Genomic DNA, 27,203 nt, shown 5'->3' with positions numbered 1-27,203 from the left:
CAAATTTACCCATAGTTTTCATAAAATTGTTTTTGTATAGAGGCTATCTATTTCAGTTACTCACAACCCGGAAGTTTCAAAGAAAATTTGCAAAATGTCTATGAAGAAAAAAAGCACGAATGTTTCATCTATTCTGTTAAATGACAATGAAAACGAAGCACTTTTCAACATTCTCGGTAGAGGTTGTGTGGTAAGAATAAGCAAACATTGAATTACAGGAAATACTCCCTTTTGCTTTGATTCTAAATTATCTAACCGTTACTATGTAACCTTATGATCACCTTTTTATAGTAGTCCATCATCATACTAGCTTTAACATTTTTATTTGCCGTATAACATGGGTAGAGTTTAATTGGTTTCCGTTGTTTTACTGTAAACTAATGACAACTTTGCTTCAAACAGATTGACCATGTTGAATTGCAAAAAGGGGAACAACTCTTTATTACTAAGTGAATATTTTGAACTCAGAGATAGTATTCATTTGCCACAGCGGCTTAACCCAGATTAATCTGTTCGGTGCTTCCGGTATAGACAGTCGCTTCATTTGCTGTAATATCAGCCGCTGGCGCACATATTCATATACTTCTCTCAGCAGTTTTAACACACCAGCAAGAGAGACGTGGTGTAGTGGTTAGTGCATCGTACTACTAACACAAAGGTTCCTGGTTCGATTCCAGTTTCGGGATGAAAATTTCAGGGACTGAATTTTCAGCTCTCCCTTGACACCATTTACGAGTATGGTCTTGAGGAAACGATGATAGTCTGTCGGAAGGGGACGATAAATGGCTGACCCATGTTAAGAGAGAGCCATACATGTATCTCTTGCATGTTAAAGACACCATTGTAGATTTCGAAAAAGAGCAGGCTTATGCTGCTACAAGGCACCACTCGCACCCGCTAAGTGGAAAGGGATTAATATATAAGTTGTAAATAAAATTGAGAATGGATATGGGGAATGTGCCAAAGAGACAACAACCCAACAGCAGAAGGTCACCAACAGGTCTTCAATGTAAAACTTGTTTCCCAATCCACTATAAATAAGTTTAAACTAACACACCAGCAAGCAATCAGCCTGTCATAAAAGTACATGTATGATGGGAAGCGTAACTTAAGATAAATTGTCAGAATTTGAAAGGTGAAGATTGAAACAATTTCAATCAGATTATATTATGTGATACTGCAATGGTTAAATGTGACAATAATAAATTGCCATGCTACATTTTATTTTCAAATTTTTAAAATTATCTCAGAGAAATGTTTTTATGATGAATAAGGCCTCGAAAAAAGATTGCATATAAAAAATATATATTTATTATTAACATATTCATTTTTTTATATTCTCCAACTTGGAAACCAAAAAGAATAAATTTGAACTTCTGTCGCCATCTTTAAATCAGCCGGTTCAACTCCGTTTACTTCTCAGCCATTTTTGACCCAGTCACATGATAAGGCTTACTGGGCATATCCCCGAACTAGAACAAATGAAGCAGTCACAGATAGTACAATCTGTGGATAACATGTGGACCTCCTGATATTCTTTTCAGTAGGCATAAGTTTTAAAAGAAAAAAGATAAAGTTCAGGAATGCAAAAAAAAAAAAAAAATATTGAGAAAAATCGCATATTTTTCCTTAACATTTTTGGCTACTTTTAAGCAAGCTTCATTTGTATGGGATTAGCCTGTGTCCAGCTGAATCCAGGTTCGTTCGCCCTAAAACAAGTTCCACTGCTTTCACTTTTGCACCCTACACATTTGCACCCTTTTAATTGGTTTTGTGTTTATTTAATAATTTGTAATTGAGTTTTGGTTTATATTGTATTGTTATAAAAAAAATAATGTTACACAACACATTGATTTTCTGACAATGTTTTTTGTGTCGAATAAATCTTAAATCATGTTTTGGTTTGAGAGTTTCTATATATCTATATATTTTTTCCATTGTTCAAAATAAAGTGACATTTTGACAACAGTTTTTTAGGATGAATAAATCTTGATCATGTTTTGGTTAGTGTATTATTGCTATACATATTTTTTTCATTGTTTCTTAATTAAGTGCCTTTCTCATGTTTCTTTTTCATGTCACCATGTAGTCTTTTTAAATAATAAATTTGTTGAAAAAATTAAATACACTTTTTGGTGCGAAAGGACCTATTGGGGGACCCTGTGAGTTGATGACATGTAGGGTGTGAATGTGAATTGGGAACAAACTGGCCTGATACAGTTCCAGCTTGGATTTGCCAACCTAAAAAAGGGCATCTGAGACATGAAATGATAACACGAAAAGGACATTAAATTATATTTTATAACATGAAAAGGGCATGTTTCAATAAAGATATTAATCAGAAATAAAACTTGGTCTTTATTCATTGAAACATTGGTTACATATATACATGTACATGTATACAAGTCCATCATGAATACATATTACATTACTTGAATACAGTGTAGTAAAGCCTAATTAAGCATTTAATAGAAATTTCAGGCAAACCATGATTGATGTGTATGTTGACTGAAAAGTCTGCATGTATGCCATAAACATTCCCCTAAAAATGTATTCATTTCACAGAATGTTATGATAATCTTCAAGGCCAAAATGTACAGACAGCTCCTGAACCATTCAAAACCCTGTAATACCCCGAACAAAAAAAGGAGACAGTATTGTAGTAACCACATTTGGAACATATCCACTATCATCTGTGAAACAGATATTCCTTAATGTTCAACCAACTCTTGATGTCATTGGTAAAACTGACCAGGGGATGAATTCACCACTTAGAACTCTTGGTTTGATAGCTTCCTTATGAGCAGCAACCCTCTATCAAGGAAAACATGATAGGAAATACAAGCCATGGAGATTAATAGGGAGAATCTCAGATGTTTACCCTGTCTGAGGCGCAAAATGATGCTTCATGAAAATGGAAAATTCACAATTGGGAATCTGAAATCATCTCTTTTGTCGTTAAGATTTGTTATCAAATATATACATTGTACCTTCATTGTCAATTTCTTGATGTAAAGCCAAGAGTTGATGCAGACTTAAGCTTACAATGAATGAATAAAGGAATAAGACTGTGTTCCCTCTAAATGCAGCGTTAGCTAGCTTATATCTAGAACACTTATAGTTATCTTGTACCATTGTCAATTGGCAACACTATTAACTTATACCATTTAAAACTTGAACCAACTTTCAATTGGGTACATTAGACAGCTTTCCTCACTGGACACCTCAAGATTATGCAGCAGTTATTCTGCTGTTTAAAAAGGTATTTAGAGAACCGTTAAACATGCTCAAAACCCCAAAAAACATTTTATGTGGTCAAATATAGTCATTTTATATTCATATAATTAAAACAAAGAAAGACAATTACAATGGAATACATGTCAATTTTACTTTAATTCAACTTCAGAAATATGATTTTAATGACATGTACATGAGCATAAGTTCCTTGTACATATTACAATACATAACCGAGGACTTTTAAATCTTTTATTTAGATAGGGTTATTTCCCTTTTTTTTAATTGCTTCAGTCTTATTGCAGTGTCTTTTTACATGTACCATAGAATACCACAGAACTACAAAAATAAACAAAAGCTGAAATTTCTAGATTTTAAAGTCAGTATTAAGCATATTTTTAAAGTTTTGAAATGTTGAAATTTCAAAAGTAGAATTTCATGTAAAAGTCAAAATTTCCACTGTTAATAAAAAGTTCAATGAAAATCAATTTTCATATATGTCTCTGATAAAATTCTGAAGAACCACATCAAATTCCAGTAAAGAATTGTAAGAATATGAAATATGTATGTTAAAACTAATATCCACCAACACTATTCTTTGAATGGTAAATATTGCAGTATGCTACATTTGTAGCTAAATTTGTACCTACGTGTAGCCCAAAATAGACAGGTGCAACTCTCTTTCTTTTTATATTCTTAAATCTTAGTCCTGACTACTAGTATGCATGAGTTTCCTCGCTTCAGTGCAGAGGTACTAAGATGTACATTTGTGGTAAGTTTCATTCAACATGGTAAACTTGTTCTATTACTACGTAAGTATAAAATAAGAGATAATTGATAATGTCCCAGTTGAACTGTACAAGAGAGGCGAAAGGTACCAAAAAAGCAATAAAAAATAAACTTAGAAAGTAGTTAAAAAAACACGAAAATCAACAAAAATCTGTTGTTGGTGGCAATGAAAACAAATGAGAATTTTCTATATTTCAGACACTTGCCTCTGGTGTATGTCAACTCTATACAGCTGACCCACCATCAAGACAGAGGTGGAGCAAAAGATTTTGTGGTGTCGTTTGTTTTGTGAAAGACAATCCAAAAAGATCCTACTACATAAGATTGTATGACATTAAGGTACATTTTATGTTATGTAATTACTGGAAGATTTATTTGTGTTTTAGTATTTATAACTGCAGAATGTTGCCTCAAAGGATGATAATATGTTAAAGCCCCTTTATCTATTTCACCTATTTCACCTACCTAATTTTTCTTAATTGTGGTTTTTAAACCCTTATCTTGATGTTTCAAGCATAACATATAATTTCAAACTTTTTCCCTTACAGTCTTTTTTACAACTCCTTAATTAGCAAATGTAGGCAGTCTCTCTTGTTTCCAGTAGAAAGTACTGAAATGTGACAGTGTCCTATGTTATTCAAACAATTTTGATTATTAGTATTGTTTAAAAAAAAAAAACCCAATTATATGTAAAAGTACAGCCTTCAAGCATGTCAGATGAATCCTTAGCTCACACCAAACCACAAGCTATAAATGCCTTAATGGCCCAAAAATAGGTTCATATTTATGAATTTCAAAAACAAGGTTCATAGCTATAGTTATGAATTTAAAAAACAAGGTTCATAGCTATAGTTATCAATTTCAAAAAAAAGGTTCATATTTATGAATTTCAAAAACAAGGTTCATATTTATGAATTTCAAAAACAAGGTTCATATTTATGAATTTTAAAAACAAGGTTAATATTTATGAATTTCAAAAACAAGATTCATATTTATGAATTTAAAAAAAAAGCTTTATATTTATGAATTTCAAAAGGATATTTGATTGCTTAAATTGGAAGAAGAAAGGTACATGTATTCCAATTTTCATTAAAATTGCAAGCTCTTTACCTGCATCAGTTTACTGTAAAAAAAATAATGTTAGTAAGATTTTACTAGTTATAACATTTTGCAAGTTGAAGGCATCTGTAATTTTATGTCTGTTTGGAAGTAGAGATGGGAAGTAATTGTTTACAGTATATTATTATATTATTTTTCAACTTCATTTCTTTCGATGATGGCAGATGCTGAACAGTATTTATAGCGAACCCTATGATAGTTTTCCATAGATTCACCTGCAAGTTACCTGTCCATTTAAACTTTTGTAAGTTCTATTGTCCCATCTAACAAATACAACAGGTATTGTTCTCTGTATAGTTTATTCACTGGGACCTTTAAATTTCTTCTAGGAGAAATATATCACTCATTGATTAATTTACCTGACCAAAAAATTATCTCCTTTTTTATTGAAATACTTCTATAAACTCACATAAACTGTATGCAATATTGTATTTATTCAATATATCATTAATATATTTTCAATCTGTTCAATATAAAATCTGGTTTAATAATAAAAAGTTTATTTCAGACACATTTTTTAGTATTTTCCAATGAATTTGCATGTTTTTGTTGTTGTTCATTTATAGACTTATGTTTATGAAGACCTAGTTAATTTAAAAATAATAATATTCAAATTTTTATTTATCAAACACACAAAAATATTGAATATTTGATCAGAAATCAACTTTTAATTTTTGAATCAGTATTAATATTAAACACATTAAAAATGAGTTATTTGTATTGAATAAATACAACACATGCAGTTTTATGAGTCCTTACTTAGTATTGGTATAAGTATTTTTTCATCATTGACAGTTCAATTTTTTGTTCAGGTAAATTAATCAATGAGTGATATATTTCTCTTGGAAGAAATTTAAAGGTCCCAGTGAATAAACTATACAGAGAACAATACCTGTTGTATTTGTTAGATGGGACAATAGAACTGCCAAAAGTTTAAATGGACAGGTAACTTGCAGGTGAATCTATGGAAAACTATCATAGCGTATGCAATAACACCTATCAATCAACCTATCAATTTTCTTTTAAGGCTCTGAGATTAAGGCAATTGCAAGTCACTTTTTCAGGCTTAGGGAACTTTTTGTAATAGCAATATATAGTATATTATAGCTAGATATATAGATAGCTCTTTAATCCAAATTTCAAATTATAATAAAAGATGTTTTTCAGTTTGGTATGCTCAAATTAAAAACCACAAAATAAAAAATGAAAATGCCATCAGCCCAATAACATTTAATTTGTATTGCATGACATGCATGTACATGTTGAATTGATATTAAAATCTGGTTAAACACATTTTTTCTTCACAAAATGAAAATCTACATAACAATTTGCTTGTAGTACTAATTTTTCATATTTTATTTATGCATAATAGCATACCAATATGACATGTAAAAATGGCTTATGGCTATAGATATATAAACAAAAAAAACTTCAAAGTCACCTGAAAATGGTGTGATATTATCAATAATTAATGAGTGTTATTTATAGATTTGATCACACGATTATTCAGAAGAATTTTGTAGGATGCATTTGGTATGTCTGAAAGGGACAAATCAATCATAAAACATTTTACCTATATTTACATCGTATTGTATTGTAATCAGTGTGCAAATACGATTTGTTCGTCACATGATCGTAACATGATAACAAAGGAAGTAAGAAGATATAAAATGAAAACCACAAATTAATCAATTTACCACTTCTTTTGTAAATAAAGGACAGGTGGTTTCAGTTGGACAGGAAAAATAGAAGGGAATTTTCTGTTTGGTCATTAGCCATTAAAATTGTTTTCAGAACAAAATGTAGATAATTTCAACAAATTTAAATAAAACATGTACAGGTTAAAAGGAAATACTGATTAACAATGTGTTGATGGATGATGTTTTTGTTTGCATTTACAAATTGCATGATTTTGTTTTATTTGTTTTCAGGAAAATGCAAATTTAATGTGAATTCGTAATTATTGGCCATGGGGGGGTAATAAAATATTTTGCATAAGCCTTGGCTGAAATTTCATCTATTTGCAATGTGTACATGTTTTATTGTCTCCAATTTTAGAAGGTAACTAGATCTGGAGGATTAAGTGTAAAATGTATTTTAATGTCATTGCCAATTTTAGAAAATATCCCTTTGAGTTTGAACAGCAAAAGTCTTGTTTGGTAAAGTTCACTGTAATGACACAAAGTTATTTCTTGGTTATAACTAAAATTAGTGGATACATGCATGTATCAGCCATTTCAAGCTGGTAATCATGGTAATATGTTAATGACTTAGATTTGGACAAGCAAAATAAGAAAAATGGCCAAAACTTCTTCCAGTGAAATTCTGCAATAACATGCACAAATTTTTACTTCTTGGAGAACATTTTGCTTGTTGACTTCAACATGAACAAATTTACATTTTGGAAACTCCATAACTGTTTTAAATTAGGATATCGAGTCCATGAGGAAAAAAAAACAACTTAAAAAATAAGACATTTATTATAATGTACCGGTAGTATTATTCTGGAACCCTTTCCTATAAAATGAATACAGTGAAGAATAAACCCTGATTATTTCTATTCAGCTAGGAGGGAGCTATGACAGGGTAAGTTAGCAGTGTTGTTTAACATTTATTGGCATTCATACATAAGAGTCTACACATTTTCCCTGAATGCTATATGGTCATGAAATATATATATAAAATCATATTTGATATTTGATAAATGATTTATATTAGATGCATATGTTTAATTGCTGTATAGAATGTGATCATTTCAGTACAGAAATGCATGACGGAAATGTTCATTATAGATATTCAAAAACAGTGCCATGAAAGTTGTGGCATATTGTTTTACCTGTATACCTCTGCAAAAGGGGACATTGTCCACTCAATTTTGCCCACAGTTTACAAGGTAGAAAGCTTTTGGTTTAGGTTCAAACACAATCATTGTAAAAACTGTGTGTAGGATGATGGCCTTATGGTGTACGGTTGTTTGTTTATCTGTTGTAAAAATGTAGCGCTTTTAGCCATGTATGCATAAACATTTTAACTCCAGACTTTTAGTTTGTTCTAGACTCACACATTTTCTATAGTATTCTTTGAACCATTATTAAAAGATAACAAAATTATTCAGAAATGTAGTCTTAGACTTAGGGTCTGAATTCCGTATGCTATTTTGTAAGCATTCAAGTTGGGTTTATTCAAAGACACAAATTATAAAATATCACATCTGCCAAAAAAAAAAAATAATACACCTGCATGAATACCAGCTTTACCCAGTATTGTTTTGAGAATGTGACAAATCAGATTATCAGATAAAATAATGTTGCTACAGGTTCCAATTCAATCATTGTCCACCTGTCCACCTTTTCACCAATGATATAATACCTGGACGACTGTTCTTACCTTACAAATTAATATTAACAGTTAGTAACAGTTTATAGCCATTTTATTTAGCAGCTCTTTTGTAATTACAAAAAAAGCAAACTTCCAGAAATGGCAAAACTTTACCATGACCTTTTCAAACTTTTTGAGTTCAAACCTTTTGAAATGTCTTACCTTTTATTAACTTTGTTTCTAATCCACTTAAAAAAAGACTGGCAGATATTGGAGCAATCTTAAATTGAGTATGCATTCAAGTGATTTTGAATTGAAATGCAAATTGTAACATTTATATCAATAATTATAAATTTATATATACTTTTTTAGACCAGTAAGACAGCCTACACAACAAGTCTCTACTTTATTTAGATTTAAAAAAAAAAATATGCCAACTCAGTTTAAAAATCATTGCTTAAAAATGTTTGTTATTACACTAATTCTCAAAATATTTCATAGTAGTTTCCATCAGTGGCAAATAAAAGATAACATGCATTTCTTGTTGTTGTTTGGTTTGTATTCTGTTGTTTTTTTTTTTTTTTGTATTTTATTTTGTGTTGATAAAGTGTGTTTGTGACTTCATACCCAGTTTGACAAATTAATTTAGAATTAATCATACATACTGAGTAAAATGGAATAATGAAAGAAATATCTTTTACGATCAAAATATTTGTTACTGAGATCTCAAAGAGATGTGTTATGTAGATATAATGCTTTTATTTTTTTTTTAGAAATAATAAGATTATAAAAAAAACTTGCAGCATTATTACTGTCTTGTTTTTTTATTTAAATTTTCAGTGACTGTATTTTTTTCCATTATTGGCATCATTCTCTGTGACCACTCTTAAAACATTAATATTAATATTCACTTGTATTTATTTTCTTTTGCAGAAAGATGCAGTTATATGGGAGCAAGAAATTTACAATCAATTCAAGTACAAAGCACCTAGAGAATATTTCCACACCTTTGAAGCTGATGTATGTTAACTCTTGAAGGATATCATTATTATGATCTTCTTTAACTTAAAGCAACTTGCAAACAGTTGGTTAGATAAAAGCAACAAAAAAAAAATACAACAACCACAAAAGCCATCACAGACGGATAACAACAAATAAAAAAAATTATATGAAATAAATGTAACAGCTAAAATATAGAAACACAAACTCTCCTTACATGTACATAATGTATGCACTCATTATACACATGTACTATCTTTCCCTGAGTCAAATTTAGTAATTGAAAAAAAAACCCAGTTTTTGGCACAGTTTGGTCCATAGCACAATGAAATTTTGGCCATTGTTTTGTATTTATTTAGAAAAATAAATTATAATAGTCTTCTAACAAATACAAGCTAGCCATAGATTTTAATTTCAAGTTTTTAAACTTGTCAGGTCATTTATTTAATTCCCTATTACTTGGTCATCTAAATTCTGTTCTATTAATTAACAACAAGGTCTAGATCATTTCATTTCCAAGATCCTCCTACGATGAACCTATCATTTTATTTTTGTACTATAAGGAAACCTCTATAACCATTTAAAATAATTAGTTATTAAGGCTTGTGGTTTAGGATAAAGGAAATATATTAAGTTTAACATTTGATTTATTTGCATAAAATTTATAATTAAAAAGTAGATTAATTTTTTGCAAAAAATTTCATTTTGGTATTATGTTTATAGAAATGAAAACTTTACAATAATTCAAAACTACAGTTATAAATGAAGGAAGTGTTCTTATTAACTTAATATAATTAATTAGTTTTTTAACTTGTAATTATCATTATTTTCATCATTTTCCCATTATTTATACGTATGTTTTTCTAAGGTCATCTGTTATTAAGTACTCTTTGCTAACTTCACATAAATATGTTTTTGAATAATGTCTTTCTGATTTTTTTCAAAAAAGCATATAATTTTTTTGTGTTTTCATTCATGATCGTTCTGAGAAAGTTTACTGGCAGGTTTTAAAGACAACAAGGTTCCAAAATAGTTGTAATACATGTACATGGAAAGACATTTGTCAAAGAACTTATATTAACCCATTGCTATTATTGAGTTTTTTTAAAGCAATTTAAGAATTTGGACCTCCAAAACTACAGTTAATGAAGGAAGTGTTTTTATTAACTTAAAATGATTAATTATTTTTTTGAACTTCTAATTTTTTTGGAACTTGTAATTATAATTATTTTCATCATTTTCTCATTATTTATACGTTTGTTTTTCGTAGGTCGTCTGTTATCAAGTACTCTTGTTGCTAACTTCAAATAAAGATGTTCATGCCCCACATACGATAGTAGAGGGGCATTATGTTTTCTGGTCTTTGGGTCTGTTTGTTGTCTGTTCGTCCGTCCATTGGTTCATCCGTTCGTCCGTTTGTTCGTCCCTCTTCAGGTTAAAGTTTTTGGTCAAGGTAGTTTTTGATGAAGTTGAAGTCCAATCAACTTGAAACTTAGTACACAAGTTCCCCATGATCCTAATTTTAATGCCAAATGAAGTTTTGACCTCAATTTCACGGTCCACTGACCATAGAAAATGATAGTACGAAGTTCAGGTTAAAGTTTTTGGTCAAGGTATTTTATGATGAAGTTGAAGTCACATCAACTGGAAACTTAGTACACATATTCCCTATGATATGATCTTTCTAATTTTAATTCTAAATTAATGTTTTGACACCAATTTTATGGTCCACTGAACATGGAAAATGATAGTGCGAGTGGGGCATCCGTCTACTATGGACACATTTTTTGTTGAATAATGTCTTGATTTTTTTGCAAAAAGCATAACTTTTTGGGGGTTTTCATTCATGATTGTTCTTATCGTTTAAGAAACATAAAGGACTTTACCAAATTTTGTATGAATGTAGTTTTAAAATGGTTTTATTTTTATCAAGAAAAAAAAGGACATAGTTCATGGTATACTGTACTGAAGCCATTTCTGAATAAATTTTACCCATAAAATCTTTAAGAATAGTATAGTATGTATGATCATGGGAATGACCTCAAATCATGTAATTATACATGTAGTAGGTTTTCAAGGTTAAAAACACAGATAATATATGGTTCTGTCAAATAGTAAAAAAAAAAAAGACGCATAAAAAAATCTTTATTTTATTATAGGAAGTACAGGCAGGTCTGAACTTTGCCAGTGAGGATGAGGCTATAAAATTTAAAAATGCTGTTGAACAGAAATTATTGGAGAGGCATCAGAAAAAAATTGGTAACTTTGCACATGATTTAGGTTCTAAACAATAACTGGGATGGAAGTAATGTAGTCAGACACACAATGGCTAGTTACCAACAGCAGTAGAATAAAAGCAATCAGGAATGACAAATAAAATAATTAAGCATTCATTTTCTTTAAAGTTTTGTTCAAAGTCAAAAATGTAAGATGTAATGTTATGTACAGTAAGACCTTGCTCAGACTATTATCGTATAACATGCATGTCATATTGCCTTAAGAGTAAAAGGATAATGTGTGTTTCTTACTTAGCCTTGCAAAGGAGAGGGTACATTTTGGGGCTTATTTTTAGGTCTTTCCACTTCTGTGGAAAGACCTATTGTATTTGTTCTGATTATTATTATAATTAAGTCTTTCCACTTTTCTGTTGAAAGACTTACCGGGTATTGTATTTCTTCTGATCATTATTATTTTTTTCTTCCGCCAAATTTTGTTCTTGCGATAAATGTTTGTTTCGCAATATGTCGCTTAGATATTTCTCATATGGTATCGTATAGTTTATGCGCTTTTAAATTTCACCCTTTTTCTTTGTAAGAGTTATCTCCCTATTCACTGTTTATCATCTGTGTGCATCTCCTTCGTAACAAAAAAAAGATAGCGACAAAATTCCTTTTACAAATTGTTCGTTACATCCTCAGGAATTTTTGGCTAATTTGGATCGAAGCGATTCGATGACATTTTATAGGAGTTATCTACCTTTACAAAATAAATTTGTCGGTATGTTTTTTTAACTCATAAACAGTTAACCGTATAACCCTGGAATGTTTTTATTTGAGTCCCCTAGGTCCTAACTTAGAAAATGAGGTCATGGTCAAAGGTCAAGGTCAAGTTCTCAATTGTGACTTTTGCTTGTTTTTGCATTTTCTCCGACACTTTGAAAGATACATATTAAAGAACAATTGCAAAATGTCAGCTTTATTGTAATGAAGATATGCTACATTTAGTCTTATACTATTAAATGGCATCTTAGAGGAGTTGTTGCTCCTGAAATGTCTTGATATGAGGTTATTTGATTATAATTTCAATTAAGTTCATTATAAAGACATTTGATCTTATACAAAAGGTTAAGTGACAAATGACCTTGAAAAATTGCTACCAGAAATGACCTTGAGAAAACCGGAAGTAGTTTTTTTGCAATTTTTTCTCATATAAGTACTCAGAATCCATATATTTTGTCATATCGATACATAAACTGATTACTGAAGACTAAAAATGACTTCCAACAAACCGGAAGTGGCCAATTATCTCCCATTCTACATACAAAAGTATATAGAAACTATATATTTTTGGAATCAGTGTGAAAGAAGCTATCATATGAAACCGGAAATAGCATATTATCTCCCTTATATCACTCAAAATTATAATTAAACCATTATTTATTGTATCAGTATGAAGAATAACTTCTTATCAAAATTTCTTTGGTGCGGAAAGACTTTCAATTGTTCTCTGAACAATTGGTTTTTAATTATTATTATTATTTTTTTTTTTTTTTTTTTTTTCTTCCGCCAAATTTTGTTCTTGCGATAAATGTTTGTTTCGCAATATGTCGCTTAGATATTTCTCATATGGTATCGTATAGTTTATGCGCTTTTAAAGTTCACCCTGCTAAGGCGAACCATTTTTCTTTGTAAGAGTTATCTCCCTATTCACTGTTTATCATCAGAGTGCATCTCCTTCGTAACAAAAAAAGATATCGACAAAATTCTTTCTACAAATTGTTCGTTACATCCTCAGAAATTTTTGGCTAATTTGGATTGAAGCAATTCGATGAAATTTTATAGGAGTTATCTACCTTTACAAAATGAATTTGTCGGTATATGTTTCAACTCATCAACTATTAACCATATAACCCTGGAATGTTTTTATTTGAGGTCCCTAGGTCCTAACTTAGAAAATGAGGTCAAGGTCAAATGTCAAGGTCAAGTTCTAAATTTTGACTTTTCCTTGTTTTGAGATTTTCTCCGACACTTTTAAAGATATACATTAAAGAACAAGTGCAAAATGTTTGGTTTATGGTAATGAAGATATGTTACATTTGGTCTGATACAATTAAATGGCATCTTATAGGAGTTCGTGCCCCTGAACTGTCTTAATATAAGGTTATTTGATTATAACTTCAACTAAGTTCATTATAAAGCCATATGACCTTGTACAAAAGGTTAGGTGACATATGACCTTGAAAAATGACAACATGAAGTGACCTTGAGAAAACCGAAAGTACATATTTTTGCACTTTTTCCATGTAAAAGTACTCGGAATCCATATATTTTGTAATAAAGATACATAAACGTATCCTTCAAGACTAGAAATAACTTGCGATAAACCGGAAGTAGCCAATTATTTTATGTTGTACACAACAAGTATATACAAACTATATATTTTTGGAATCAGAGTGAAGTAAGCTATCATTTGAGACCGGAAGTAGCACATTATCTCCTTTAGTTCACTTTAAAGCATATCAAAACTATTAGTTATAGTATCAGCTTGAGAAACTAGCTTCTTTTCAAAATTTCTTTGATGTGGAAAGACCTTCAATTGTTCTCTGAACTATTGGTTTTTAATTATTAAATACCTTTATTATATTACATTTAGTCTTAATAAGTTTAATTTCCAGTTGTAAAGATATCATTAAAATATCATATTTATATCAATTTGTACATGTTTTTATATTTAAAAAAAATAGTCATTTAATGATGAGATTTTCTTTTCAGAAAGGAAAAAACAAACCACTGTTGTCAGTCATGGTCATCAGGCTAGTTCTCCTGTTATGAACAGTAAGTTACATGTTAATTCATATTGACCAAACGAGTATACACATTTTAGTGAGCTATTTGCATCTGTTGTCAATTTTCATTTAAATCATCTCAGAAAAACCAAAATGGACAGTCATTTGTCCTAACCTCAGAAAAACTAAACTGGACAGTCATTTGTCCTAACCTCAGAAAAACTAAACTGGACAGGCATTTGTCCTAACCTCAAAAAAACTAAATTGGACAGTCAGTCGTTTGTCCTAACCTCAGAAAAACCAAAATGGACAGTCATTTATCCTAACCTCAGAAAAACCAAAATGGACAGTCACATGTCCTAACCTTGCTAAAAGAGTTCATGGGCTATATACAATCAAATGTCAGTTGGAAATAATATTGCTTTGATTGATTTAAACTTCAGCTGATTTTTACCCTGACATGCTTATAGGGCCAACATGCCCCTTTAAAAGAAATTGCACAGTTATAATAAAACAATGCTGTTCAAAATCCTAGATCCAAATGTTAAACAGAGGCATGCAACAATCTATGAAGATGTGGTATGAGTGCCAATGAGACAACTCTCCATCCAAGTCACAACTTGTAAAAGTAAACCATTATAGGTTGAAGTACAGTCTTCAACAAGGAGTATTGGCTCACAACTAACAGTAAGCTATAAAGGGCCCCAAAAATGGCAAGTGGAAAACCATTCAAGTGGGAAAAGTAACAGTCTAATCTATATAAAAAATGAGAAATAACAAGGATTTTAGAAGATATCTGACAATCAGGCAAGACTTTACTGAAACTATCTTATTCGAAAAACCCAGATGTAATCTAACATTATAGAACAACATAAACAATGCTTAAAATAATACTGGGGCCAGTTGTTTGGTATCAATTTTGTTTTACTGGTATAACTGAACATGGTTATGTTTTTGGCCTATAAATATATTATATTGGAGTAACCTATACTTATAGTAATTATTTAATGATATTTATTTAATATTCAGATGTGCCAGCTCAAGCTCCTGTGGTTAATGTTGATATAAAGTCTGGATCAAATACCATTGGAAAGAGTAAGGGAAATAAAAAGGACAAGAAGAAAAAGCTGACTAAAGAAGATATTAGTACACCCACTGCATTTAGACATGTTAGTCATGTTGGTTGGGATCCGACTAAAGGATTTGATGTGAGTTGATTAACATGTCAAAAATTGAAGGAAATCAATTGATCTAGCCTATGTCAAAAGTTAAAGAATATGAGAAATAGGGATACTTTTCATACGAAATCATCTATCAATTTCCCTTGACCTCATTTTCATTATTCAGCAAGTGCGTACAAATTATGCACAAATAGGTCAGTAACTGTGAAAATAAGGAGAATATAAGAAGTGAAATCAATTTGGAAATCATTGATGTAACAAAAAGATTCAGAAGTTAATGTACAAAACATTTGAAGTCTTGATGTTGATTTCTAAGAATTAAAAACTGTAGTAGAGAAATATTGCCCAATGAAAACATGAGAACATCCTATAAAGAAATATTGTAAGCCGCAAAATTTTTGTAATGACTTATCATTATAAGAAATTTGCAAATGGATAGGTTTCGCAAAAATAAAATGTAATTATTTGTATGCTGCACATCTAAAAATCACAATAATTTATCTCATATGTCCATCGTTCAAAATATGCAATGACAAGAGCACACAAACATTTTAGGTATTTGCAGTACTATGAAACTTTGTCATAGCTTTAAAAGCCTCTGTTGATGATATTTGAATGCATTTATCACAGTTGAGAAATAAATATTTACCAATTCATAGAGATGTAAAAGTGGGGTCAAGAAGTTTGTAAGTATACCTGAAGTGTTTGTTATATGACTGCATGTTGTTATTTTTACAGTTTTATAAAAAAAAAAAAATGTTAATCCTAAGATATGCCAGAAATTTATCTTTCTTACTGTTCTCTTTAGACATACATGGTAAATTTTTCCATGTTATTAAGTTTGAGCAATAGTTATTAACACCAAAACATAGATACCATGTCCAAAATTTTAAAAAACCTTTTTAAACACTTAACAAATGTAGAGCTAAAATTAAAAAGATTAGAAATATCTGTTTTATAGATAAGACTGTCATGCCAAGTTAAAATCAATTTTAGTAAATGATACAGAGAGTTTATATGATTTATTAAAACAAAACTCACAGATAAATTTCATGTTGTGAAGTTTTGCACATTATAAAAAAGAGTTGATAGCTTTTGAGATATGATGAAAATTGTATTGAATTTTCTATTTTTATCACAGATGAATAATTTGGACAATGATATGAAGTCGCTATTTCAACAAGTTGGTATTTCTGACACGACTGATATGGACAAGGAAACCGTGGATTTCATTTATGATTTTGTTGAACAACATGGAGGGATAGAGAAGATTAGAGAGGAAATAAAAAAGAAACCTCCTCCTCCACCCTCATCTCATAGTAAGTATTAAGATTAATTTGTCAATTCAATTCATTGTGTAGGTGCTTAAATTTTATATACTGGTAACCCACTTTTTTTGGGGGCGTACACTATATTTTGAACATAAGCCCACGCAGCAATTTTATTTTTTCATGATTATTGGGGTAAAGATTGCTTAAAATGTAATCAAAACCCTATGGCACTGACTTGATATCTTGTTCTTCTAAGGTTTATCCATACTTTTGAGATACACAAAACATGGTGCATAGATCATAACATTCTATACATCCTATCCATGAACATTTCAAGAAATTTATCATTTACAAAATGATATTGTACCTGTCAAGAAAATAACATAATTTTTGCAAAGTGCAAGAATCTAATAACAATTTTAAAAATATCAATGACTTTAGAAATTGGAGTTATCCTCCTTTGTTCAAAATTGTAGTTGAATCAATTACACCAATGTGTTATCTATCATAGTTAATAAAGTAATATTCACTACTCTCTAGAGCATAGCCCTAAAGGTCCTATACGTTATATAGATCTTAGTCCTGAAAGTCGTAACCGTGCTACAGAACGTAGTCCAGGAGGTCCTAAGCGCTCTATTGAACTTAGTCCTGATGGCCGTTATCGCTCTGTTGAGCGTAGCCCTGAAGGTCCTAAGCGCTCTATAGAACTTAGTCCTGATGGCCTTAATCGCTCTGTAGAGGGTAGTCCTGAAGGTCAAAACAGATCTATAGAACGTAGTCCTGAAGTTAGTAAGTATACTTGAAGTGTTACTGTGTTAGTTATTTGACTGCATGATGTTATTTTTTCAGTTATATCTGGTCTTCATTTCTTTGAAACAGTGGTGCATCCATTGATTACAAATTTTTTCAAAGAATGGTATTTGAAATGTTTATCTATTGCTTAAAATTGCCTAAGTTTATTTGGTTCATATTTTTGAAAATGTTGATTTAAGTTTTTGTTGTTTTAAATTTGTAAATTTATTTCCATTTTATACTGTTAAATGGACATACTCTGTGGCAGTCAGCATTACACTTTTACATTGACAGACATACAGGCAAGACATATTGTTACATTGAACTCTTTCCAAATTTTTATGGAGGGTTATATCCTATGCATATATTTCTTACCTTTTTATACCCCAGCAAAGAAAAGGGGGGAAAGGGGGAGGTATACATGTATATAGTTTCCACCTGACTGTCATTTTAGATTCCTTATACTAACTAACATACTTTATGTTGCACAGCAACCTTACTTAGGTATTTATCACATATGACACAAGGAACATTCCTATATATTTTTATTTGGAAACCATTTCGTTTTTTTAAAGAGATATTTTAAAAGAAAGAGTGAATTGCAATGAGAAATAAATGTACACAAAAAATTTATGTGCTGCCATTTTTTATTTTTCTCTATGGATATAATTAAGAGCACCACAAAGTAGTTCTCTTGTTTAATACATTTTTCACTTAGGCCCGAGTCCAAGAGAAGACAAGAGTTCAGGAGGTCAAATAAGATCAAGCAGTATGTATTTCAGAGAATGGTGTTGTCATTTTGTTTGTTTCATATCATGGAAGTTGTTTTTGTTTTACACGTACCAATCAAAACATTGGTATATCTTGCTTTTACTAAGAACCAGTCAGAAGGTTGAATTCAATGATTTGATGGTACACAAAATTATTCATTTGTTTTATTTAGTTGGTGGTTCACTTATTACTTACTAGTTTTATTTTATCGAGTTGTTGGTACACCTATAAATTATGTACTAGTTTTATTTTGTTGTGTTGTTGATGCATCTATAAATACTTTACTAGTTTTATTTTGTTGTGTTATTGGTACACATATAAATTGGTTTGTGGAGTTGATGTTACATCTAATTAATTATTGGATTTATTTTGTTGAGTAGATGGTACTATGCTTAACCCTTTCCTCCATAATGACGCCTTTTGACGCCACCCCCTTTACTCCATAATGACGCCTTTTGACGCCTGTGTAGTACCTCAGTTGAAATGCTATATCTCCAAAATGTCTGCATCAGACTTAAAAAAAATGTATCCAATATGAAAAGGAGATTCATGAGAATATCTGACTTGAATTTCATTGATGAAATATTAGTTTTCACAATGCATTAACACTTTAAACCTGATGATTTTTATGCCCCACCTACGATAGTAGAGGGGCATTATGTTTTCTGGTCTGTGCCTCCCTTTGTCCGTCCGTCCGTCTGTGCCTCTGTTCGTTTGTCTGTGCCTCCGTTCGTCCGTCCGCTTCAGGTTAAAGTTTTTGGTCAAGGTAGTTTTTGAAGAAGTTGAAGTCCAATCAACTTGAAACTTAGTACACTTGTTCCCCATGATATGATCTTTCTAATTTTAATGCCAAATTATAGTTTTGACCCCAATTTCATGGTCCACTGAACATAGAAAATGATAGTGCGAAGTTCAGGTTAAAGTTTTTGGTCAAGGTAGTTTTTGATGAAGTTAAAGTTACATCAACTTGCAACTTAGTACACATGTTCCCTATGATATGATCTTTCTAATTTTAATTCCAAATTAAAGTTTTGACCCCAATTTCACGGTCCACTGAACACAGAAAATGATAGTGCGAGTGGGGCATTCGTGTACTATGGACAAATTCTTGTTTTTACTGAAAAAAATCCAATGCGAATAAAGTATTTAAAAAAAAAATATCCATGGAGTAAATTAAGCATTTGCACGCCTCACTCCAGGCCGATGTTTAGCTTATTTGGAAAAGTACAAAATAGATTAGCCTGAAGTTAGATTATTAGAAACTTTGTTTTAGAGATGCTTACTCACATGCTATATAGAATATTTATCTTTAAATTACCTTGTTATATGGTCACATGATAAGAGGGTTTTATGGTCACATGATAAGAGGAACATCCCTATTGATTTTGAGCTGTAAAGTGTTTTATGTTTTTATTGGAAATTTTAAATAAAAGAAAAAATTGATATATAAGATAAGTGTACTTGAATAAACATGATACCAATTTGTGTTCTGCTATGAAAATAATGCAAAGCACTCCAAAGTATAAGAAATAAATTTTTACTTAGGCAAGAGTCCAAGAGGAGAAATGTCCCCAGGTCAAAAGAAATCAAGCAGTATGTATTCAGAAATTTGTGTTGTCACTTTGTTTGTGTGTGTGTTTGTTTGTTTGTTATTGTTTTGTATTGTTGATTGTACTTTTTGTTGTTTTACATGTACCACCCAAAGCATTGATATCTCTTGCTTGACTAAAAACCAGTCAGAAGGTGAAGATAAATGATTTGATGATACACCTAGTTTTTTACTGGTTTTTGTTTTTTTCCCTTTAGCATGATCATGATGCAGTTCATACCTACATTTTGTGTCACCAAGTTATTAAATCTCTCTTGTTATTATTCAACCAAAAACACATTTTTTTATCATTTTTGTTGAGCATGCAGCATACAAACATAGCAATCCCTTATTGGTTTGGCATCTTTAACATTTAAGGTCAGTTTTTAGTACAAGTTTTTGGAAACATCAAAATTTTAATTGAAACATGGACAGAAGCTTTTCATGATCAGAAGACAGTTTTTGTAGGAAAATTTTGAGAAATAGTTTCTTTCTAACATGTGGTAGTTTACTGATAAAAAGACTTCATATTTTTTGGCAGATAACGTTTACATTCAATCTGGGTTAATGCTTTTAGACATTAATATCTTTGTAAACCCTCATTGAATGTAATGAAACTTGGGTAGACACTTCTTCATAATCAAGAAAGATCATCTTGATAATAAAAATGTTATTTAAATGCTTTACCCAACTGATGTTATGTAACCAACAATCAATTAGATATACAAAGTATTTTTAGTACATTTGTATGTAAGATTGTTGATTTATATTTTGTTTCCTTGAAATTATTCCACAACATTGATAATAATGGTACATTCTGTAATAAAATCTTTTCAGATAGCACTTTGGTACCATGGTGCAAGAAGGCCGTTGATAAAAATACTTTTTATTGTCAATACATAAATGTATATTTACCCTTAATCTTTCCTTGATACATTGTGTTCTATTGTATACAAGTGTGATATAGACTACATATTATGTGTAATTTTGTTCTTTCAGATTCACCAGTACATCCTCCTCCACCAAGATCAAGTGGCCCACCACCACCACCACCAGCTAGAACTGGTCCACCTCCACCTCAAAGGGGTGGACCACCACCTCCTCCGAATAGGACAAACCTTCCTCCACCACCAACACCAGCTAGACAAACTGGTCAACCTCCTCCTCCACCTTCATTCCATGCACCTCCACAACCACCACCTCAGTCATCTAAAGGGGCACCTCCGCCAGCCCCTGCTCCAGGAATACCTCCACCACCACCCCCTCCTGCACCACCCGCTGCTCCCCCACCACCAGCAGCACCTGCAGCACCAGCTGGTGCACCACCAATAGGGGTTGGTAGAGGAGCATTACTGGAGTCAATCAGAGGTGGCGCTACTCTCAAGCATGCTGCAGATGGACCCTCCAGAGGAGGAGGAGGAGCTAGTAGTGATCCAAGATCCAACTTGTTAGATGCCATCAGGTCTGGCAAAACACTGAAAGCTGTAAGTACTGCTACCTAAACAACAATTCTTTTAAAAGGGCATACAATACAGTTACAGGGGAGGTAATAACGTTGCTAACATAAATTGTTATTTTAGCGACATCAAACTGTGAAATATTGGGAGAAGATGCAGTTTTCGACTGATTTTTATATGACTGGAAAGTGAATTTGAGAAATTTGGGGGAAAAAAATTGAAAACTTCTACAACCCCCTTTTTTTGCAATAAGTCCAAAACCTGACATTTCTTTATACATTATTTACAAGTAGTATAAGGGAGGTAAATCTGAACATACCAAACATTGTATGTTAACTGTTTTTGAATTACCTCCCTTACACTGCTTTTAAATTGTCTTAATTGTCCACTGACCAGAAAAAAGTTTCCCCCTTTTTTTGCCCCTAATTCCAAATTATTTTGAGCCATTACCCCCAAAGTCATTACTAACCAACCATCCCTTAATGGCAATCCCAACCTGTAATTACTATAATAGTTCACTTTTTTATTTACAAATATAGGTAGAAAAAGAGGACAAACCTGAGGCTGACCCTGGCCAAGGAGGAGGTATTGTAGGTGCTTTAGCTATGGCATTGGCTAACAGACAGAAAGTATTACAGATGTCTGGTAAGGAACATGTTAAAACTCAGAAATAAGTCTCAAAAAGTATCAGCCATCATATATAGATATAAGAAGATGTGGTATGAGTGCCAATGAGACAATTCCATCCAAGTCACAATTTTTAAAAGTAATCCAAAGTATGGTCTTCAACACAGAGCCTTGGCTATGATTGGTATTTGTCCAAATACATTCACATTTACTTACTATGAATGAAATGAACACTTTTTAAATTTTGTCTGTCTCGCTCTGAAGTAGTTTCTTGACTTACCTTCAGCAGGATTTCAAAGTTTAAGAATTAAACAAATAACAGTATAAATGAAAAAAATTGATAATTACTAAAAAACAAAGTATTTTACAGAAGATGAATGATGTCATCATAACTCAAAAGTTTTAAGAGTTAAATAAATAACAGTAATGAAAAATGTTGATAATTTGTAAATATGATTTTCTTTTTACAGAAGATGAAGACGAAGATGAAGATGATATGGACGATGATGATGAATGGGATGACTAATCAGTGGTAATCAATGGGATGACTAAGTCAGTGATAATCAATGGGATGACTAAGTCAGTGATAATCAATGGGATGACTAAGTCGAGAACAAAAATGAAACATTGCAATAGCATTGTTACACAACAATAACAATAGCACTATATAAATTTATTATTGCAAATTGCCATGCATTTATTTCCAGTTGAGTGATTTAAAGAATAATTTTCAAGAAGACAGCATTTATTTATCAGTAATTGGTAGTGAAATCTTCAAATCTAATCAAACAACAAATATTTTGTGTGATAAAAGCCTTCAAAATGGACATACTGAGCTCAAAATCACTATTTGAACCAAAGGGAAATAACCTGAATAAAAGACGGGCTTCTTTTACCTAACTCTGTCTGTGATTGGAAAAATAAAAATATCTTATCCTTCAATTTAAAGTTAGGATTAGAAAATTCTCATTACAGTATATTAAAAACACGAGATGATGCCATGTCTGAATTTTTTTTTAATACCAATTTTGGGGAGTTGAATTTGCCAATCTGGTGCTGGAATTAAAACTTTGATTCATAAGGTTTTATTGTTTTGGATGTAAAGGCTCAAATTGTACATAGGTGAACCAAAGAAAAACACATATCGTTTTGATACTTTTATACATCAAATTATTATACTATGTGGGAGTAGATATTACATTAGAGCTTGATAAGGAATATTTGCATGGGACTTTGACACCATTTTATAAAAATTAAACATTGGTGATAGGGATTCATGACTTTAATAACAACTCTATATAATTTCATTTGCTATAAACATTGTAAAGGGGTGGTAATGGAAGAGTGCCCTTCAGTCTTTATATTAAGATACTGGAATAGTCCACACAAAAAGCATATTGATCATTATTTCGTTAAAATCAGCTTTATTTTAGTTGGTTAATTACTTTTTCAAATATATGTTCAGAATTGCTGTCTGAGATGTCTTTTGTACTAAGTAAGGAACTGTTATTTAAGGTGGTACCCAACACCATAACAAATTTTAATTTGGCTCGTTTAATTTTCATAAAAATTTGACAAAATGTTAACTTTGACCCTTTGACAGAAATAAAAAAATTTCATTGGTTATATAGCAATTTGACAAACACTATTTTTGATCATTGAGAAGCTTAATATTTCATGAACAGTTCAATGCGATAAAAACGTTTAGCTGATTTTTACAGTTATCTCTCTGTAGTGTTAGGTACCACCTTAAATTATAATTAATAATTCTATATGATATTAATATATAAATGCATTTCATAAAAAATATGCTAACAGATCATTCCTCTATGTAACTTCCAGTTTACCGTTGCTTAAACATTCCTCAGCTTGTTTAATTTTATATAGTGAATGCATAGAGTGAAATTTTTGTTGTTGTCACATACATGTATCAGTTTTCTCAGTTCAAACATTTTGTTTATGATTTTTCAAGTGATTTTTATGTTTCTGTTCAAAATAATGACCAGAAAGAACTGTAATAATGCAGCTGATCAAATGTATTTTCCTTTATTTAATATTTATATTCCTACAATATGCAATTAAAAGTTTTCATACAAGAAAAAGAAACACTGTTACAATAAGAACTATCACCTTGTACTGTTTTATAGAGAGAAACACTGTTTAATTTTTAATGGAAATATGCTTTCCACATACATTAATATATATATAATATATCTTAGTATATCTAAGCAACATTAAGATTGCATCCTATATTGGTCAAATATATTTGTTCAAAATGAAATCAACAATATTCTAGTTAACTTGACATAACATGTCAACTTGAAATTACCCTTCAATATTTATTTACTTATGATTTCCCTAGAGTTAAAAGTTAAATACATGTCAAAAGTCATTTAAACTTTAGTTTTCTTTTATTGTTTATGAAGTTTGCATTTTATTATATAATTATTTCTTGCATGTTTAAGAGTTATTAAAGAATATTTTTATATCTTATTTCTTTATCAAGCCAATGATCAGATATTTGCATTACTTCTGCAATTCATATTCTGAAGTAAATGTCAGATTTGTGGCTAAAGTCAGTTGAAAGTTTTTCAATCATTTTCTGCTAACCTAGCACAGAGGACTTATGTCATCAGGTTATGTCTATATGTCCAATGATTTTTTTTCTGCTCACCTAGCACAGAGGACTTACGTCAGCAGGTTATGTCTATCATATGTCCAATGATCATTTTCTGCTCACCTAGCACAGAGGACTTATGTCATCAGGTTATGTCTATCATATGTCCAATGATCATTTTCTGCTCACCTAGCACAGAGATTTATGTCATCAGGTTATGTCTATCATATGTCCAATGATCATTTTCTGCTCACCTAGCACAGAGGACTTATGGCATCAGGTTATGTCTTTCATATGTCCAATGTCATTAATTGTTAACCGGATTTTTGTGACAAAAATGTCGGTTATTGATTTGGGGATGTACGGCGGGCGGGCGGATGGCAATCAAATGTTGTCGGTGCATTAACTCATGAACTGTTCAACCAAAGCTTTTAAAATTTTAATATTATATTACTGACAACTATACGAAGGTCAAGTTCAATAATGGCGATTTTGACTTTTACCGTTCAGGAGTTATGGTTCTTGAAAGATTGAAAAATGGAGTTTCCAGTCGTGTCCGTGCATTTACGCATGAACTGTTCTACCAAAGCTTCCCAAATTTTAATATGTTGTTACTAATGACAGAATGGAGGTCAAGTTCAATAATGATGAATTTGACTTTTACCATTCAGGAGTTATGGTTCTTGAAAGATTGAAAAATGGAGTTTCCAGTCGTGTCCGTGCATTTATGCATGAACTGTTCTACCAAAGCTTCCAAAATTTTAATATGCTGTTACTGATGACAAAATGGAGGTCAAGTTCAATAATGACGATTTTGACTTTTACCGTTCAGGAGTTATGGTTCTTGAAAGATTGAAAAATGGTGTTTCCCGTCGTGTCCGTGCATTTTCTCATGAACCATTCAACCAAAGCTTTTGAAATTTTAATATGTTGTTACTGATGACAAAATAGAGATCAAGTTCAATAATGACGATTTTGACTTTTACCGTTCAGGAGTTATGGTTCTTGAAAGATCGTAAAATGGCGTTTCCATTCACGTTGTTGCATTTACTCATGAACCATTCAATCTAAGCTTTTCAAATTTTAATATGTTGATACTGATGACAAAATGGAGGTCAAATTTGATATTGACGATTTTCACTTTCACCATTCATCAGTAATGGTTCTTGTGATATTGCCAGGACACAAATAAATGTTAATAAATCCGGTTTGCTGTCGTTGTGACAGCCTCTTGTTTTAAGAAATCTTCTCTGAAGCCACTGACCCCATAACTCAACCTAGCCACAATCATCCTTAGGGTGGGTGTGAAAGATTTAAAACAGGAATTTCACAGAGTGGTGTGCACTTGCTGCTTATTAAATGGATTTGTTTGAGGATTTTTTTTTCCAATTTTCCAGACTTTGGAACTACTTATTATGACCCTGCCTCAAAAGGATAGTGGCAATTTAGTTTTACCCACATCTATCATTTTACAATGAAGTTTTACAGACTTTTTTCTAAACGTCTTCACAAATTAAAATGATTTTTAGTATGCAAGTCTTCTATGATGAGTTACAGTTTGATTTAACCTTGGCAGAAATTACAGACTTTAGACTTTGTCAAATCAAGTTCAGTTTTGATGTTGATGGTTGGGACTTCTACCTTCAGGAGTTGTGTCCTTGAAAAATTGGCAAATGGAACTCTAAGACATTGCTGTTTCATTTAAATTAATGTTTTCAAATTTTAATGTCTTTACAGATGACAAAATGGAGCTCCATCTCAAAGGTGTTGATTTTCACTTTTATCGTTGGAGTTATGGTCCCTGGTATATATGTATATGGTATCTTAAGGGGCACTAGCTAGATATATAAAAAATATAAAATATGTTTTTTTTTGGTTCAATCATTAATGAAAGTGAAATAATATATCGCTTTTAGCAGCCAGTATGGATTAATTTTGTCAAATAAGCTAAGAATCATTGATGAATTATTCCCTGACCTCATAAAATCCGTATTCATGTGAACTTCAATTTAACCCCTTAGCATGCATTGTGCGTTTTTAACATGAAGTTGACAGCAAGTGCCCCTTTAAGACTTTGCTGTGTCCTTTCTAATGAAATGTTCAATCAATGCATTCAAATTTTAATATGTTGGAACAGATGACAAGATATAGGTTAAGTGCAATATAAATGATTTTCACTTTTGGTAGAATCAAACTCAGTTGAAAAGAACTGACAAAGCCATGGCAAAAAAATAATGCACAGAACATGATGACTCAAACAAGCCTGAAAACCGTTTTGAAACAGAGAAAACACAATTACCTGTCAATTTGACAACTAATTTGTTGTCTTGAGAAACTTATTTTTTTTTTAGTAATTTGGCAGCTGCATTTCATGCATCACTTATTTTTTAGCTCACCTGGCCCAAAGAGCCAAGTGAGCTTTTCTCATCACTTGG

At 31.2% G+C, this 27,203-nt stretch overlaps 1 protein-coding gene across 8 annotated transcripts; it reads left to right on the top strand.

Moving 5' to 3' along the window:
- The first annotated feature begins 39 nt into the window (after positions 1 to 39).
- LOC143073472 (actin nucleation-promoting factor WAS-like) lies at positions 40 to 24,639 on the top strand. Of its 8 annotated transcripts, XM_076249058.1 has the most exons (15): positions 40 to 190; positions 4,222 to 4,362; positions 7,708 to 7,728; positions 9,394 to 9,480; positions 11,619 to 11,718; positions 14,451 to 14,513; positions 15,494 to 15,672; positions 16,787 to 16,964; positions 17,457 to 17,705; positions 18,427 to 18,477; positions 20,025 to 20,072; positions 21,067 to 21,551; positions 22,064 to 22,169; positions 22,622 to 22,677; positions 22,731 to 24,639. In XM_076249058.1, exons 1-14 carry the CDS (start codon positions 95 to 97, stop codon positions 22,675 to 22,677), a joined length of 1,860 nt encoding a protein of 619 aa, XP_076105173.1. In that variant the 5' UTR covers positions 40 to 94; the 3' UTR covers positions 22,731 to 24,639. The 8 variants fall into 8 exon arrangements, with proteins under 8 accessions (XP_076105173.1, XP_076105164.1, XP_076105182.1 ...); XM_076249049.1 differs by having other exon boundaries at positions 22,622 to 24,639; XM_076249067.1 differs by lacking the exon at positions 7,708 to 7,728 and having other exon boundaries at positions 22,622 to 24,639.
- Positions 24,640 to 27,203: the final 2,564 nt, after the last annotated feature.

Source organism: Mytilus galloprovincialis, chromosome 1 (genome assembly GCF_965363235.1).
Source record: "Mytilus galloprovincialis chromosome 1, xbMytGall1.hap1.1, whole genome shotgun sequence".
NCBI classification, from domain to species: Eukaryota; Metazoa; Mollusca; class Bivalvia; order Mytilida; family Mytilidae; genus Mytilus; species Mytilus galloprovincialis.
This window is presented reverse-complemented; position numbering and strand designations above follow the sequence as displayed.